Source organism: Bombina bombina, chromosome 7 (genome assembly GCF_027579735.1).
Source record: "Bombina bombina isolate aBomBom1 chromosome 7, aBomBom1.pri, whole genome shotgun sequence".
NCBI lineage: Eukaryota > Metazoa > Chordata > Amphibia > Anura > Bombinatoridae > Bombina > Bombina bombina.
In genome coordinates, this window is record NC_069505.1 from 630,620,677 (window position 1) to 630,636,956 (window position 16,280).

General features: G+C 37.3%; 1 protein-coding gene across 6 annotated transcripts in view; it reads left to right on the forward strand.

The window, feature by feature from the left end:
* CLASRP (CLK4 associating serine/arginine rich protein) overlaps positions 1 to 16,280 on the forward strand; it is a 115,568-nt gene that overhangs the window by 4,193 nt on the left and 95,095 nt on the right. For 4 of the 6 annotated variants that reach the window (XM_053688758.1, XM_053688755.1, XM_053688760.1 and 1 more), the window contains exon 2: positions 7,766 to 7,886. In XM_053688758.1, coding sequence (XP_053544733.1) covers positions 7,770 to 7,886 — 117 coding nt within the window. In that variant the 5' untranslated portion in view covers positions 7,766 to 7,769. Of the gene's footprint in view, positions 1 to 7,758; positions 7,887 to 16,280 lie in introns of all 6 variants that reach the window. The other 2 variants (XM_053688756.1, XM_053688757.1) reach the window with 1 other exon arrangement.

Here is a 16,280-nt window from a genome sequence, read left to right on the forward strand (position 1 = left end):
TGTATGTTTACTGTTATTAGCAAGGCAGCTTGTATTTGTCATAGTATTTAAAGCGTGGTATACAAAACAAATTTCCAGCTCTTCTATTTTCTATTACCTATCACAGTGCTTGACGAATATGTTCAAAAATTAGGAGCCAGTAAGAATATTTATGAGCCAGGCATATTTTTAGGAGCCAGACAGTTGGATATGTATATAGATATATGGAGAATAATCCAAAAAGTTAGGAGCCAGGGGTAAAATTCTAGGAGCCAGTGGCTCCCAGGCTCCTGGGTTTGTCGAGCCCTGACCTATCATATGCAATTTGGTTAAATTACTTTAGGTTAAATTAAAGTCTTTTAAGCAATTTGCTCAGAAGTAATACTTCATTTAAGTTTACCAACTTTTAACTTATTGTTTTATCCTTCAACTTAGGAGAGCAAAGTTTAAAAATAGGAAACCCCCTCTGAGGAAGCGTATGTGAAACGCCGCGTCAGGGGTTTCCTGTTTCTAAACTTTGCTCTCCTAAGTTGAAGGATAAAACAATAAGTTAAAAGTTGGTAAACTTAAATGATTTATGCTAACGGAAAGCTAAATATTATGGATCAGTAGAAGTTAATGGCACAAATGTGCTCATAGCCTAATAGTCAGTAAATGTGGCATAGAAATTAGGAAAAACAGCACAAAAAAACATATGTAAAGAACGTATGCAATTTAGAAGTTAAAGTTAATATCAAGTATTACTTCTGAGCAAATTGCTTAAAGGAAAAGAGACTTTAATTAAACCTAAAGTAATTTAACCAAATCGCATACGATAGGTAATAGAAAATAGAAGAGCTGGAGATTTGTTTTGTACACTGCGCTTTAAATACTATGACAAATACAAGCTGCCTTGCTAATAACAGTAAACATACATGGAGTGAATATCTCCTTACACTATAAAACTGTCTAGCAAGTACAAAGCAAATGAGCATTCTAGTTGAAAGCGGATACATTAACAAATGGAACATAAGAGTAAAGTTGTAACACTTTGTTTCGGTCTGAAGCTATAAATATAACAGCATAACTAAGTATTCAGACAATCACAACCAGCAATTTAACCTCTTAAGGACATATGACGGAAATTTTCCGTCATAAAACAATTGAGCAAACTAAAAGCTGTGTCCTTAAAGGGTTAACTATCTCTGTGGTACTAACAGTTCAGAATTCAAGATCAAAATAAAAGGCTTTAAAGCAGCGGTCGCCAACCAGTGGTCCGTGGTCCACGAGAAGATGTTGGTGGTAACTGACACCATCAAGTAGGAATTAATCTTCTCTGATGGTGTCACCCTCGTCGCGCTGCAACTCCCTACAGTGCCTGTCTGGACATCAGTGAAAACCGACGGAGGAGTTAAATTACAATCTCCCTACGCACGTTGCATAGTACTGCACAACTTGCATTGCTAGATTATATATTTAACTCCTCCTGCCCAGCACGCTGCTCAGAGAGGTTGATATAGTCTTGGCTTGAAATAGTGGAAGTATAGTATATAAAAAAAGAAAATCTGAAAAAAATTGTATCTCTTATATTTCATTTATTTTCTTCCCTTTACCTGTCTCTTTGTAATAGTTTTCTTAATTCCTTCAGATGGATTTAGATTTACATCACTGTTTGTCTTCCTCCCCTCCATTTTCTTTTTTTATTATTAAATATTAATTATTTTTCATTCTAATAAATTTCCAGCACACAAAGCCATTCTACCTGAATTCCAGTAATTGCCATCCAGCAGATCAGCCATATCCCACCAGTATTATAGTAATTGCTATCCAGCAGATCAGCCTTATCCCACCAGTATTATAGTAATTGCCATCCAGCAGATCAGCCATATCCCACCAGTATTATAGTAATTGCTATCCAGCAGATCAGCCTTATCCCACCAGTATTATAGTAATTGCCATCCAGCAGACCAGCCATACCCCACCAGTATTATAGTAATTGCCATCCAGCAGACCAGCCATACCCCACCAGTATTATAGTAATTGCCATCCAGCAGATCAGCCTTATCCCACCAGTATTACAGTAATTGTCATCCAGCAGATCAGCCATATCCCACCAGTATTATAGTAATTGCCATCCAGCAGATCAGCCATACCCCACCAGTATTATAGTAATTGCCATCCAGCAGATCAGCCTTATCCCACCAGTATTACAGTAATTGTCATCCAGCAGATCAGCCATATCCCACCAGTATTATAGTAATTGCCATCCAGCAGATCAGCCATACCCCACCAGTATTATAGTAATTGCCATCCAGCAGATCAGCCTTATCCCACCAGTATTACAGTAATTGTCATCCAGCAGATCAGCCATATCCCACCAGTATTATAGTAATTGCCATCCAGCAGATCAGCCATATCCCACCAGTATTATAGTAATTGCCATCCAGCAGATCAGCCATACCCCACCAGTATTATAGTAATTGCCATCCAGCAGATCAGCCATACCCCACCAGTATTATAGTAATTGCCATCCAGCAGATCAGCCATACCCCACCAGTATTATAGTAATTGCCATCCAGCAGATCAGCCATACCCCACCAGTATTATAGTAATTGCCATCCAGCAGATCAGCCATACCCCACCAGTATTATAGTAATTGCCATCCAGCAGATCAGCCTTATCCCACCAGTATTACAGTAATTGTCATCCAGCAGATCAGCCATACCCCACCAGTATTATAGTAATTGCCATCCAGCAGATCAGCCATATCCCACCAATATTATAGTAATTGCCATCCAGCAGATCAGCCATACCCCACCAGTATTATAGTAATTGCCATCCAGCAGATCAGCCATACCCCACCAGTATTATAGTAATTGCCATCCAGCAGATCAGCCTTATCCCACCAGTATTATAGTAATTGCCATCCAGCAGATCAGCCTTATCCCACCAGTATTATAGTAATTGCCATCCAGCAGACCAGCCATACCCCACCAGTATTATAGTAATTGCCATCCAGCAGACCAGCCATACCCCACCAGTATTATAGTAATTGCCATCCAGCAGATCAGCCATACCCCACCAGTATTATAGTAATTGCCATCCAGCAGATCAGCCTTATCCCACCAGTATTATAGTAATTGCCATCCAGCAGATCAGCCATATCCCACCAGTATTATAGTAATTGCCATCCAGCAGATCAGCCATATCCCACCAGTATTATAGTAATTGCCATCCAGCAGATCAGCCATATCCCACCAGTATTATAGTAATTGCCATCCAGCAGATCAGCCATACCCCACCAGTATTATAGTAATTGCCATCCAGCAGATCAGCCATATCCCACCAGTATTATAGTAATTGCCATCCAGCAGATCAGCCATATCCCACCAGTATTATAGTAATTGCCATCCAGCAGATCAGCCATATCCCACCAGTATTATAGTAATTGCCATCCAGCAGATCAGCCATATCCCACCAGTATTATAGTAATTGCCAGTAACATCAGTCATGCTTAGCTCACATCCATATTGAGAGCTTTATGATATAAACTTAATTTATAACTCCAACTCTGTCCATGATCATAAGTAGTTTTAAATAATTCCTAACTGGGGAGGTAACTTGGAAGTCTTGCGGTCATTTTAAACATTTATTTTGTTCCCACTTTCTGCCTCTCTATTTGCAGCTCAAAAGTTGTCACTCACCCTTCATCTGTCATTCGGAAGTATTCTCTCGGTTCTGTCATTCAATTAGTTAATTCCAAAAAAATACTCTTAAAAATGTGTAAATATATACATAATGTAAACTTAGCTATGGTTATACTAGTTATGTACAGGTATGTATGTATATATGTGTATATATATATATATATATATATATATATATATATACACACACATTATAGAGGTTTGTACCTTTTAAAAAAAATTATGTTAGTGGTCCACTGGATTCAAAATTGTGAGTTTAGTGGTCCCTGATGTCCGAAAGGTTGGCGACCCCTGCTTTAAAGTAATAAGCCTACTATTGATCCACTAAAATAATAACTATGCACAAGTTATAAGTACAAAAAAGAAAAAACATATGTACAACAGTGTTTAAAATAGTAACATATTATTTTTTTTGTCATATAATCTGACGAAAACATTAAATCAATTTGTGCCTAAGTGAAAATCCATGAACTCATCTTTTACTAGCTCCTTAGTGAGCATCAACTTATAGGAATATGGATATAATCATAGCTTACTTTAAGATTTAAGTAACCAAGTGTGCACAAACGTTATACCATATAGAACAATTTACTCTATATTTCTACAGCTACATTAGCCACTTTACCATTTCTTCTTACCTTTTTAGCAATGATACAAGTAAAATCTATAGAAAGCTAAAACTATAATACTTATGACCAGTATATAGTGACTTCTAAAAAACAAGCCATTTATGCAGGCCATTAATAATTACAGAAGACACAACCCAAAAGTCATAAGGCTCTAAATGTTATATTTTACAATCCCTATGATGAAAACCAACTGAAGAATCAATAATAATAATTGTCAACTTAAAGGAGAAGTGTTTATAACAAAACTAGTGAGGACAGCAACACAATATTAGCTGTCTATTTTAATAAATAAAAATAAGTTATATTTTATAACGTAATCTATTTCTTTGACATGTGATGACAACTCTAATACAGTGCATAAAAGCATAACCTTTTCTAACATGATTCACACACTTGTGATTTATGTTATTCTAGTAATAATAGAGATCATACTGTGTATGTTATGTTCCGGTTATTCAACAGCAGCAAATTGTCGTGTTGTGTATAGAGAGAGAGGAATACTGTTTTATGTTATATTGAGGTTATCCTATGGCAGAGAGAGAGAGAGATCGCTCATACTGTGTATGTTATATTGAGGTTATCCTATGGCAGAGAGACATCTCTCATACTGTGTATGTTATATTGAGGTTATCATATGACAGAGAGATTTCTCATACTGTGTATGTTATATTGAGGTTATCGTATGGCAGAGAGAGATCTCTCATACTGTGTATGTTATATTGAGGTTATCGTATGGCAGAGAGAGATCTCTCATACTGTGTATGTTATTTTGAGGTTATCATATGGCAGAGAGACATCTCTCATACTGTGTATGTTATATTGAGGTTATCATATGGCAGAGACAGAAATCTCTCATACTGAGTATGTTATATTGAGGTTATCATATGGCAGAGAGAGATCTCTCATACTGTGTATGTTATATTGAGGTTATATGGCAGAGAGAGAGATCTTGCATACTGTGTGTTATATTGAGGTTATCCTATGGCAGAGAGAGAGATCGCTCATACTGTGTATGTTATATTGAGGTTATATGGCAGAGAGATAGATCTCTCATACTGTGTATGTTATATTGAGGTTATATGGCAGAGAGAGAGATCTCTCATACTGTGTATGTTATATTGAGGTGGTTATATGGCAGAGAGAGATCGATCTTGCATACTGTATGTTATATTGAGGTTATCCTATGGCAGAGAGAGAGATCGCTCATACTGTGTATGTTATATTGAGGTTATCATATGGCAGAGAGAGATCGCTCATACTGTGTATGTTATATTGAGGTTATATGGCAGAGAGAGATCTCTCATACTGTGTATGTTATATTGATGTTATCATATGGCAGAGAGAGAGATCTCTCATACTGTGTATGTTATATTGAGGTTATCATATGGCAGAGAGAGAGAGAGATCTCTCATACTGAGTATGTTATATTGAGGTTATCATATGGCAGAGAGAGATCTCTCATACTGTGTATGTTATTTTGAGGTTATCATATGGCAGAGAGAGAGAGAGATCTCTCATACTGAGTATGTTATATTGAGGTTATCATATGGCAGAGAGATCTCTCATACTTTGTATGTTATATTGAGGTGGTTATATGGCAGAGAGAGATCTCGCATACTGTGTATGTTGAGGTTATATGGCAGAGAGAGAGAGATCTCACATACTGTGTATGTTATATTGAGGTGGTTATATGGCAGAGAGAGATCTCTCATACTGTGTGTTATATTGAGGTTATCATATGGCAGAGAGAGAGATCGCTCATACTGTGTATGTTATATTGAGGTTATCATATGGCAGAGAGAGATCGCTCATACTGTGTATGTTATATTGAGGTTATATGGCAGAGAGAGATCTCTCATACTGTGTATGTTATATTGAGGTTATCATATGGCAGAGAGAGAGATCGCTCATACTGTGTATGTTATATTGAGGTTATATGGCAGAGAGAGATCTCTCATACTGTGTATGTTATACTGTATTGAGGTTATATGGCAGAGAGAGAGAGAGATCTCTCATACTGTGTATGTTATATTGAGGTTATATGGCAGAGAGATAGATCTCTCATACTGTGTATGTTATATTGAGGTTATATGGCAGAGAGAGAGAGAGATCTCTCATACTGTGTATGTTATATTGAGGTTATATGGCAGAGAGATAGATCTCTCATACTGTGTATGTTATATGGCAGAGAGATAGATCTCTCATACTGTGTATGTTATATTGAGGTTATATGGCAGAGAGAGAGATCTCTCATACTGTGTATGTTATATTGAGGTGGTTATATGGCAGAGAGAGATCGATCTTGCATACTGTATGTTATATTGAAGTTATCCTATGGCAGAGAGACAGATCTTGCATACTGTGTATGTTATGTTCATGTTATTAAACAGCACAATTATACAGAGGAGACTTAGGTTGGTAAGTATATGTAGTTTTCCTAACATGTATATAAAGTGATTGTAAGCTTTATATGCATACTGAGTTGGTAATTCCTGGTAGAGCACTTCTGTCTTTGTATATATTTGTATTATGACCCTGGTTAGGTCTCCCTAAGCTGATGGGGGGAAACAAGACGTGGACGCCTTGCCCAGTGTGTGCTTTGAGGAATATGGCTGCATCTCACTGACGAGGCTCAGAGAAGGCTGAAATTATTGTCTGGGGTTGTAATGTTCCTTGTTCAGAGTGGAATTGCCCGGTATTTCAGGGCTGGACTGACCTTATTAGGTGGGATCAGATTGATATACTTTAGCAAAGTTTTCCTCTGTAAAAAGCATAACTGGGCTAAAAGAGGCTGCTCCTAGGTGGTAAATCGCCATAGAACTAGCTGATGAGCTGTTGGTTCCTGGTAGAGTGCTTTGTCTCTTTATGAGTGCCTTCATGTAAGGGGATGTACTTATATAAAATGCTGTATTTTGTTAGACCAGGTTATTTTAACTTTTTTGTGTGTTCCTTTTCTATAAATGGATTTAAACCACACCTTGCTAAAAAATTGTGGTTGCCTCATGATCCCTAGTGAGACAGAAATCAATTACTATTATTAACCTAAAATGTCTTCAAAATGCAGCAAACAGCCTGAACCAACTACATACTAGATAGTGATTGCTTAGAGCAGTGCACAAAGCAATATACAGCTAGTTTTGCCAGTCATTAATAAAGTGATATTAGAGGTCTGCAGCACATTACTGACAAATGGGTTAAATGCTTGGAAACTACAACACAAAAAAAATTAGTTCAGTGGTTTTGGCTTTAACCTTGGCATTAAAATCCTCTTATTACCATACGAGAAACACAATATTTATCACTTCTTAATGCACAGTGTTTGGATTTACTGACCGTATGAGTTACGCTGAATGACTTTAGCTAAAATCGTTGAGCTGTTTAAGAGTTAAAAACAATCATACCATATTTTTCTTTTTGTGTTATAAATTTTTTGTTGGATTTATTTATTCTTTTCCCCCGTTAAGTCGATAGGCGGATGAAGACTGGGTCCAGGATGTGGCATGAAGCTCGTAAACACGAGCGGAAGCTACGAGGGATGATGGTGGATTATAAGAAGAGAGCAGAGCGGCGGCGAGAGTATTATGAGAAGATTGTAAGTGGCACAGTGTGTTAGTTTTCCTATATTATAAATATGCACGGTGCTTACTAAGGGTGGCTGCCGTGACTTTGTTTTTTCAGTGAGATTGTAACACATTCTGGGTCTGATTTGCAGTTAATAAATCAGTAATTTCTCTGTGTATGACTATAGTATTTTCTTTTTCTCCATGTGATGTCAATTGTCTTTAAAGGGCCATAATAGTTTAAAAATGACATGTTCTAAGTTGTTACAGTATTTAGTTGTCCCACAACTCGGGTGGGGAGAGGCCATCTAGGAGGAAATGCAAAAAAAGTGGAAAAAACACCTTACTCGTGTATAATAATTAAAGCAGTCTTACTCTGGGACCCTGCATGCTCTATCGACCCTACACTTCTGTGTGTTTAAAGGGACAGTCTAGGCCAAAATAAACTTTCAGGATTCAGATAGGGCATGTAATTTTAAACAATTTTCCAATTTACTTCTATCACCAATTTTGCTTTGTTCTCTTGGTATTCTTAGTTGAAAGCTTAACCTAGGAGTTTCATATGCTAATTTCTTAGACCTTGAAGCCCACCTCTTTCAGATTGCATTTTAACAGTTTTTCACCACTAGAGGGTGTTAGTTCACATATTTCATATAGTTAACACTGTGCTCGTGCACGTGAAGTTATCTGGGAGCAGGCACTGATTGGCTAGACTGCAAGTCTGTCAAAAGAACTGAAAAAAGGGGCAGTTTGCAGAGGCTTAGATACAAGATAATCACAGAGGTTAAAAGTATATTATTATAACTGTGTTAGTTATGCAAAACTGGGAAATGGGTAATAAAGGGATTATCTATCTTTTAAAACAATACAAATTCTGGTGTAGACTGTCCCTTTAACCCGCACAAAGATGTTGAACATAGACCAATCACTCTGGACCTGCGGATCACTGCTGGTCAATTTAAAAAAAAAGCTGCTCATTCAGTTGACATCACTAGTTACACTTCTGGGTCGTGGGACTAGCGCTGCTGATTGGATCAATGGCGATTTTTCATATCCTGAGCGGTGCTTAAAGGGACAGTCAACACTCGAGGTAACATTATGCGATATTGAAAAATAAAAAAACGAAGATCCGCCTGCACCATACCCCTTCTGCCTAGTTTACTTGCTTCTTGTACTAATCACCGTCGATAACTTCTCTAATACGAGGCGTGCAATTTCTGACCGAGGATTGGATTCTGATTGGCTGATCATCTGAAGAAGAAGGTAGCTACGTAACGGTGGGGGGAGTTAAGCTTCCATAATTACCTCGTATTAGAGAAGTTATCGACGGTGATTACTACAAGAAGCAAGTAGGCAAGGCAGAAGGGGTATGGTGCAGGCGGATCTTCGTTTTTTATTTTTCAATATCGCATAATATTACCTCGAGTGTTGATTGTCCCTTTAATCCCATTGCAGGTTAACGGATTAGAGTATTTAATTTTTCAACCATTATGGCCCTTGAAATAAATAAGGTACATGCTGGTAGTGTTTCTCGGTAAAGGTATACAAAATAAACCAATGCGTAGTGAATACAGGGGTTAAATAGAAGTCGCATACTCTAGTAAACACAATATTGGTGCAGCCATAGGTTAGCATTTGACCATTTCAATATTAAACTCCTAGAGCAAAAATATTGTATTCAGAAAAGAATCTGTTCTTAGATGGCTCCCAGATTTCCAATAGTTAGAACTTTACAAACCTCAAACGGTGTCTTTGTTTTTTATAACTCGCCGTCAGGTGAGACTTTGTAACATCTGACCTACAGAATTAATTCTTTTTAGTTGAAATAATCTTTATTGTCAGAAAGGAAGACAAGAGACATATCTAATACATCATGCCCCTAGTTCAGATAAACATATTTATATTCATTGTTACAGTCTCAGGACCTCTTATCATGTTCGATAAAGTTTTATAATTCCATATATCTGTCTCAAACAACATAAAAAAGAGTTGGAGGATGAAACAACTTCTCTCAGCAATTAGTATATCCATCCGGCTTTCCCAATGTATCTCCATCATTACTGAAATCTCTGAAAGTCCATAGAGTCCTAGGAAAAGCTCCCACCTACTGAAGTTGCCATCAGGCATAGGAAATATATGAGGTCCTGTTTATTTTCCTGAAGTAGGAACGAAATTATCTATAGTCTTCCTTCCCCTCCCTTTTCTAATGTGTTTTCCTTTTATTTTAATAATTATAAACATTAAACATAAACTTTTGAAACTGTAAAACAATAAACTCATAACTGTATAACCTTTCCCGTCGAGCAGAGAGAGAACCATCAAATTGTATCTAAGATGTATATAAGTTCCCCATAAAAGACTTAGTGGTAATAAGTTTAGGAGAGATCCCCTATCGTGTTATAACTCTTGAAAGACTTAAATTTCCCTTATCTCACTTCTATCTCTGTTCATGATCCAGTGGACCCAAATCTTTTGGAAATGTGTTGTTGTATCCTGCAACCAAGAGGCAGATTCTGACATAGCATATATATTATCTAACCTGTTAATCACTTCTGACCACGTTGGTGAACCTGTTCTCCAGTGTTTGGCTATACATATCCTCGTGGTTGTACAAAGTATATTTATGAATATATTGGTAGCTAAGTTTAAGGATTCATCTGAAACATGCAAGAGGGCCTGCGCCGCCGTTGGCGTCATAGATTTATCTAATAGGATACTTATCAATTTAGAAAGTTTGTTCCAAATTTGTTTAATCTCCCCACATTCCCACCACATATGCATATAATTTCCAATTTCTGCACAGCCTCTGTAACAGAGTCTACTTTTCTGCAATGTATAATGTGCAGTTCTTATGGGTGTAAGATACCACCTGTAAGATGTTTTAATAGAATTTTCTATAAGGTCTGCGCATATCAGCCCCTTGCTAATCCTAGAAAGTATTTGTGTCCATCTGTCATCATCATATGTTTCACCTAAGTCTCTTTCCCAATTCTCATGAAGCGGCAATTTGGAGCCTTTTTTTGCATCTTGTATTGCCAAGTACAGTTGTGATATTAGTTTTTTATTTCTACCTGGGGTTGCAATAATGCGTTCTGTTGTAGTGTATGGGTTTAATGGTTTGTTTTGTCTGTATTTGTATATTGTGGTGGATATCTGAAGATAAAGGAACCAATGTAAGGTGTCCGGCTGGAGTTTATCTTTCAGTTGGGTGTATGTGAGCATTTTACCTTTATCTAAAAAGTCTGCAACTCTGTAGAGGCCCTTATTTTCCCACTTACATATTAGTGTTTGAAATTCTGCAGGAAGTATAGCACCCAGTGTTATTATCTTAGTACCCTTGGGTATGAGGCCTAGAGAAGATGTGAGGTATTTCCACATATGTTTGGACTCCTCTGTCACCTTGAGTTTGTATAGTGTTTTGTTTGTAGTGTTTGAGGTGTTCCAAACAATCGTGGCTGGATCATTCACCCCAGCTAAGTCTGCCTCTAGTCTAGTCCAAGTTATTTCTAAACAGTTTTTGCTTATCAGCGTAATTTGTGACAACCTAGCTGCCTGATAGTAGTCTAACAAATTGGGCACCCCCACTCCCCCCAGCTGTTTGTGTTTTAATAGTTGGGAGGCTATTCTAGCTGTTTTGGGTCCTCGTAGGAACCTAATTAGGTCCATCTGGAGATCTGCTAGCTCTCTTTGCGGTACTTTGATTGGTAATGCTCTGAAGAGATATAATATTCTTGGTAGAATATTCATCTTTATAATCGATAATCTGCCATACCAGGAGAAACACCCCCTCCTCCATCTACCCAAATCCCTTCTTACGGTCTTAAAGATCTCAGTATAGTTTGCCTTATAGAGTCCCTCTAGTGTGTTTGTTATGTTAATTCTCAAGTATTTGATATATTTTTTAGCCCACTTAAAGTCAAAATTCGCTTCTATCAACTTACGAGTATGTAGTGGTAGTGTCAGTGGTATAGCCTCACACTTATCTGAATTTATTTTGAAGCCTGATATTTTTGAAAATTCATCAATGACTTGATATAGATGAGGGAGTGATCTTAAAGGTTTCGTCAATGTAAGCAAAATGTCATTTGCAAATAAGGTGAGTTTATATTCTTCTTTGTTAATTTTTACTCTGGTAATGTCTTTTGCTCCCCTGATGTAGGCCGCTAAAGGTTCTATGCTTAGTGCAAATAATAGAGGAGATAGCGGGCAGCCCTGACGTGTCCCATTTAATATTTTAATTGGCCTAGACTGATGGCCCGTTGCTCTGATAGTTGCTGTTGGGTCTGAATACAGGTTTTTAATAGCCGTCATGAATTGTCCTTTGAAACCCATGAATGTTAGTGTCTCAAACATATATTCCCAGTCGACCCTATCAAACGCCTTCTCTGCGTCCAGAGATAGGAGCAGAGAAGGCGTTTTTGTCCCCACCAAGTACTCCACCAGAGACACCGTTCGTCTTACATTATCTGGGGCTTCCCTTTCTTTTATGAATCCTACCTGGTCGGGATGTATCAATGAGGGTAGATATAATTTGAGTCTATTTGCTAAAATTTTTGTAAAAATGTTTAAATCTTGGTTAATCTATGAGATCGGCCTATAGTTTTGGTATTTTTTGGGATTCCTTCCTGGTTTGGGTATAACCACTATTTTGGCCTGCAATATGTCCTGTGGGATACGGGTACCCTGCATGATGTCATTGCAGAATTTGTGCAAGTGGGGGACCAGACATTTTTTAAATACTTTATAATATTCACCTGAGAACCAGTCAGGACCCGCCGCCTTGCCTATTTTAAGATCTTTTATTGCTAGGGCGATTTCGTTTATTGTTATTTCTGTGTTTAAGGCTTCCATGTCTGTAGCATTAAGTTTCGGGAGTTTAGCCTTTTGCAGAAAATGGTGTCTAAGTGTTTTCATCTGAGTAGTATGTTGAACTTTTTTCCCGTCATAAAGAGATTCATAATATTGTGCAAAGCAGTCCGTTATGTCTTGAGGGTGATATATTAGCGTCCCGTCTTCTTTTTGTAGTTGTTGTATAGTTAGATTTTTCGTCCTTTCCCTTAGTTTGTGAGCTAGAAATCTATCTGGCTTATTAGCATATATAAACTAATGTGCCTTCAACTTATGCATAGCTCTAAGGGAGTTCTCATTTAAAATCTTAGCTAGTCTTTGTCGCTTATGTGTAAGTTTATTGAAAATATCTGAGGTTAGTGTGCTTCTATGTTGGATTTCAAGCGTTTCTATTTCCTGTTGGAGTATCTCTATGTGAGCCTTAACTTTTTTGTGTATAGAGCTTTTTCCTTTATCAATAAACCTCTTATGAATGGTTTGTGAGCAGCCCACGTGATTGTTGGGGTGGTTTCTGGGGTTGTGTTTATCTTCCAGTATTCTGTCAAGTTATGCATAATTTTGTCATATAATTCAGGTTTTTTCAATAAATTTGGATCATAAGTCCATGACCTTTGTCTGTCCACATTGACCAGTCCCTCTAATTGTATCTGGATAATAGAATGGTCTGACCAGACACATGCATGAATTGTGGAGCTGTGTAAACTGGGGAGTAGAATCTGACTAATAAATATATAATCTAATTTGATATAAATTTTGTGTGCTGGGGAGTAGTAAGTATGGTCATTCGTCTGCCCATATAACGTTACCCAGGTATCTATCACATTATGAGATTCTAAGATATTCTTAATATTTTTAGAGATGGAATTATGTCTGGTTTGTTTATTAGTGAGTTTGTGGGGCGTATCTACTTTGTGTGTTTTCAGATTAATATTAAAGTCTCCGGCTAATATGATTTTTGATTGTGACCATTGTGTCAGTAGGTGTGACAAGTGGTGAAAAAAGTTGTGCTGTTGTTCATTGGGTGCGTATATATTGCAAAGTGTAAGCGAGGTGTCTAGCATACGTCCTCTCACTATAAGATACCTGCCCTCTTTATCTGTCAGCGCTTCTTCTTTGATAAAGTTAAGTGCATCATGTGTAAGTATTGATACTCCTCTCTTTTTTTTGTCAGTCGTGGAGTGGTATTGTTGCGTGAAATATCTACTCCAATATTTGGGTATTTGATTATTTGTAAAATGTTTTTCTTGCAAGAATATAATATTAGCATTTAGGTTGTGATACTGTGTAATTGCTGTTTTTCTTTTATTATCCGTATTTAACCCCCTTACATTATGTGAGATTATTCTTATCTTGGGAGTCATGAGTCAGTTCCCCTCCCCTTCTCTACCTGTAGCTGACCAATATCTCCACTTGCAATGTTATGAAATCCTCTGCTCTCCTGTATAACTTTTCCTGATGGAGAAACTTTCGTCTCACCTGCTCGACGGTACATAAAATAAATTTAAATAAACAAAAAACAAACAACAATAAACATTAGAATCTTATAACATTGTTTTTCCCTGTAGCATATTTGCATAGTTCTAACCATAATGTCGGGATAGTAGTTTCTTAATATATAGAGTTACTAACAACTTAAATTTAGTGAAAGTGGGAATTATATATATGGTCTAAGGAGCAGGTTGTAGTGGCATACGGCAAAGATATTGCCCAGATCTTATGTGAATGTTGGACTTAATCTGCTTATCCTCCATCACAAGTAACCAATGACTATATATAACATAAATTTTACATCTTTATGTCTATCAATATATCCCAAGCAAAGTTAGTTTTGTAGACTGACATTTATATACTCATCTGTATCCAGTATCCTCTGCCAATATTATGAGGGACACATGTAGGGTATAGTTCAAGAGATCAGGGAGTAGCGCTCTTCTAAGGATGCACCAAAAGAAGGCAAAGAAAAAAAAAATCCCAGCCTCGGTCACTGTCTACTCCATGATTCAGGGTCTTTGTTTCTTCTTTGGAACTTTAGACCACTTCTCTGTTTGAGAGATGCTTTGTTGTTGTCCGCGTGGTCTTCTTCTGGTGTCTGGCTGACTTTCCCGCATTTCTGGACATTCTAATTTGAGAAGTTGGCAGGCCTCCGAGATATCCTCTTTGACTTTCACTGTGGTTGTTTTACCATCCTGGAATATATGAAGTGCGAAGGGGAATCACCATCGATACGCTATTTGATTCTTCCGTAGCAATTGTGTTAGGGGACGTAGTGCTGAGCGTTTCTGTAAAGTTCTGAGACATAAGTTTTGGTAGAATTGTATTACAGATCCTTTGAATTTAAGTCGGATTCTTCCTAGCTGCCGCCATTATCTCCTCCTTTTCTTGAAAGTGGGATAATTTAGATATTATATCTCTTGGAGGTTCCCCCTCCTTTGGTTTTGCTCTAAGAGCTCTATGAGCTCTTTCCATTTGAAATTTTCCGTCTTCAGATGTCCCTGTGATGGCTTGAAATAGATGTTTTAAATACTCATTTAGTTCTGTTGCAGTTATTGATTCTGGAACACCCTTTAGGCATATGTTGCACCTCCTGCTTCTATTTTCTAAGTCTTCCATCTTTTCAAGAATATCTTCTATATCCTGTTGTTGATCTGTCAGTTGATGTGTAATGTTAGTGATATCTTCTTTTATGGATTCATCCTTTTCTTCTAGTGTTTCCACTCTTGTTCCAAGCTCCAATATATCTTGTTTAATTTCTGCAAGACTGCTTATTATTGTATTTTGAAATGAATCCATTTTTTCCCACATCTTATTAAAGTTTGCATTGATATCTTTTTTGGAGACTAGGTTCCTTAAGTCCCCTTTAGTAGCAGGAATGTCTCCATCATTTTGCTGAGGTTCCAATTCATGTTCTAACTCCTCATCTTGTGTGTTAGGTTCCATTTCCTTTATTTTATCACTTTTAGATGATTTGAAGAAAAGATTTGCTGCAGCAGATTTACCTGGTGTAGATAATTGATTTTGTCTTTTAGTTGCCATGTTGCAATAAATATTGCTAGTGCTAGAGAAACTGTGCTGCCTTTGCTTTTGTATGTTAATGCAGAGTCATCAGAGTTCAAACAATGCAGAAAGCAGCCTTTAAAGTCTTTAGTTAATGAGGGCAAATGCAGCTGTTATCTCAAACTGTATCTTCATTAAAATTTAAATGCTGCGGCTTTTTTTTTCCTCCTTTTTTAAAAAAAGTTTATCCATAGACCAGTTGTAATCTCTGTTGCCTTTAGCTTATATTGTAGCTTGGGAAACGTTATGAGGGAGAAGTGCAAACTGTCATTTCTCTGCTGTGTTAAGATTATGAACTGACTTCTCCACACTTGTTTTATCTTAATATTTATTTCCCTCAGTCTTAAGTATCACTATATGTAGTGCTAAAACCTCCCTGGTTTATTTGTGTATCGATTTCCCTTTGCACTGTTTAAAATAGATTGTTAGGCATTGTGTGATATTCAGCAGCTAGCTAGGAGTCCTGTCTGGTGGCCATCTTTGTTTATTCCCACATGGCTATATAACGTTTTATAACTCTTATA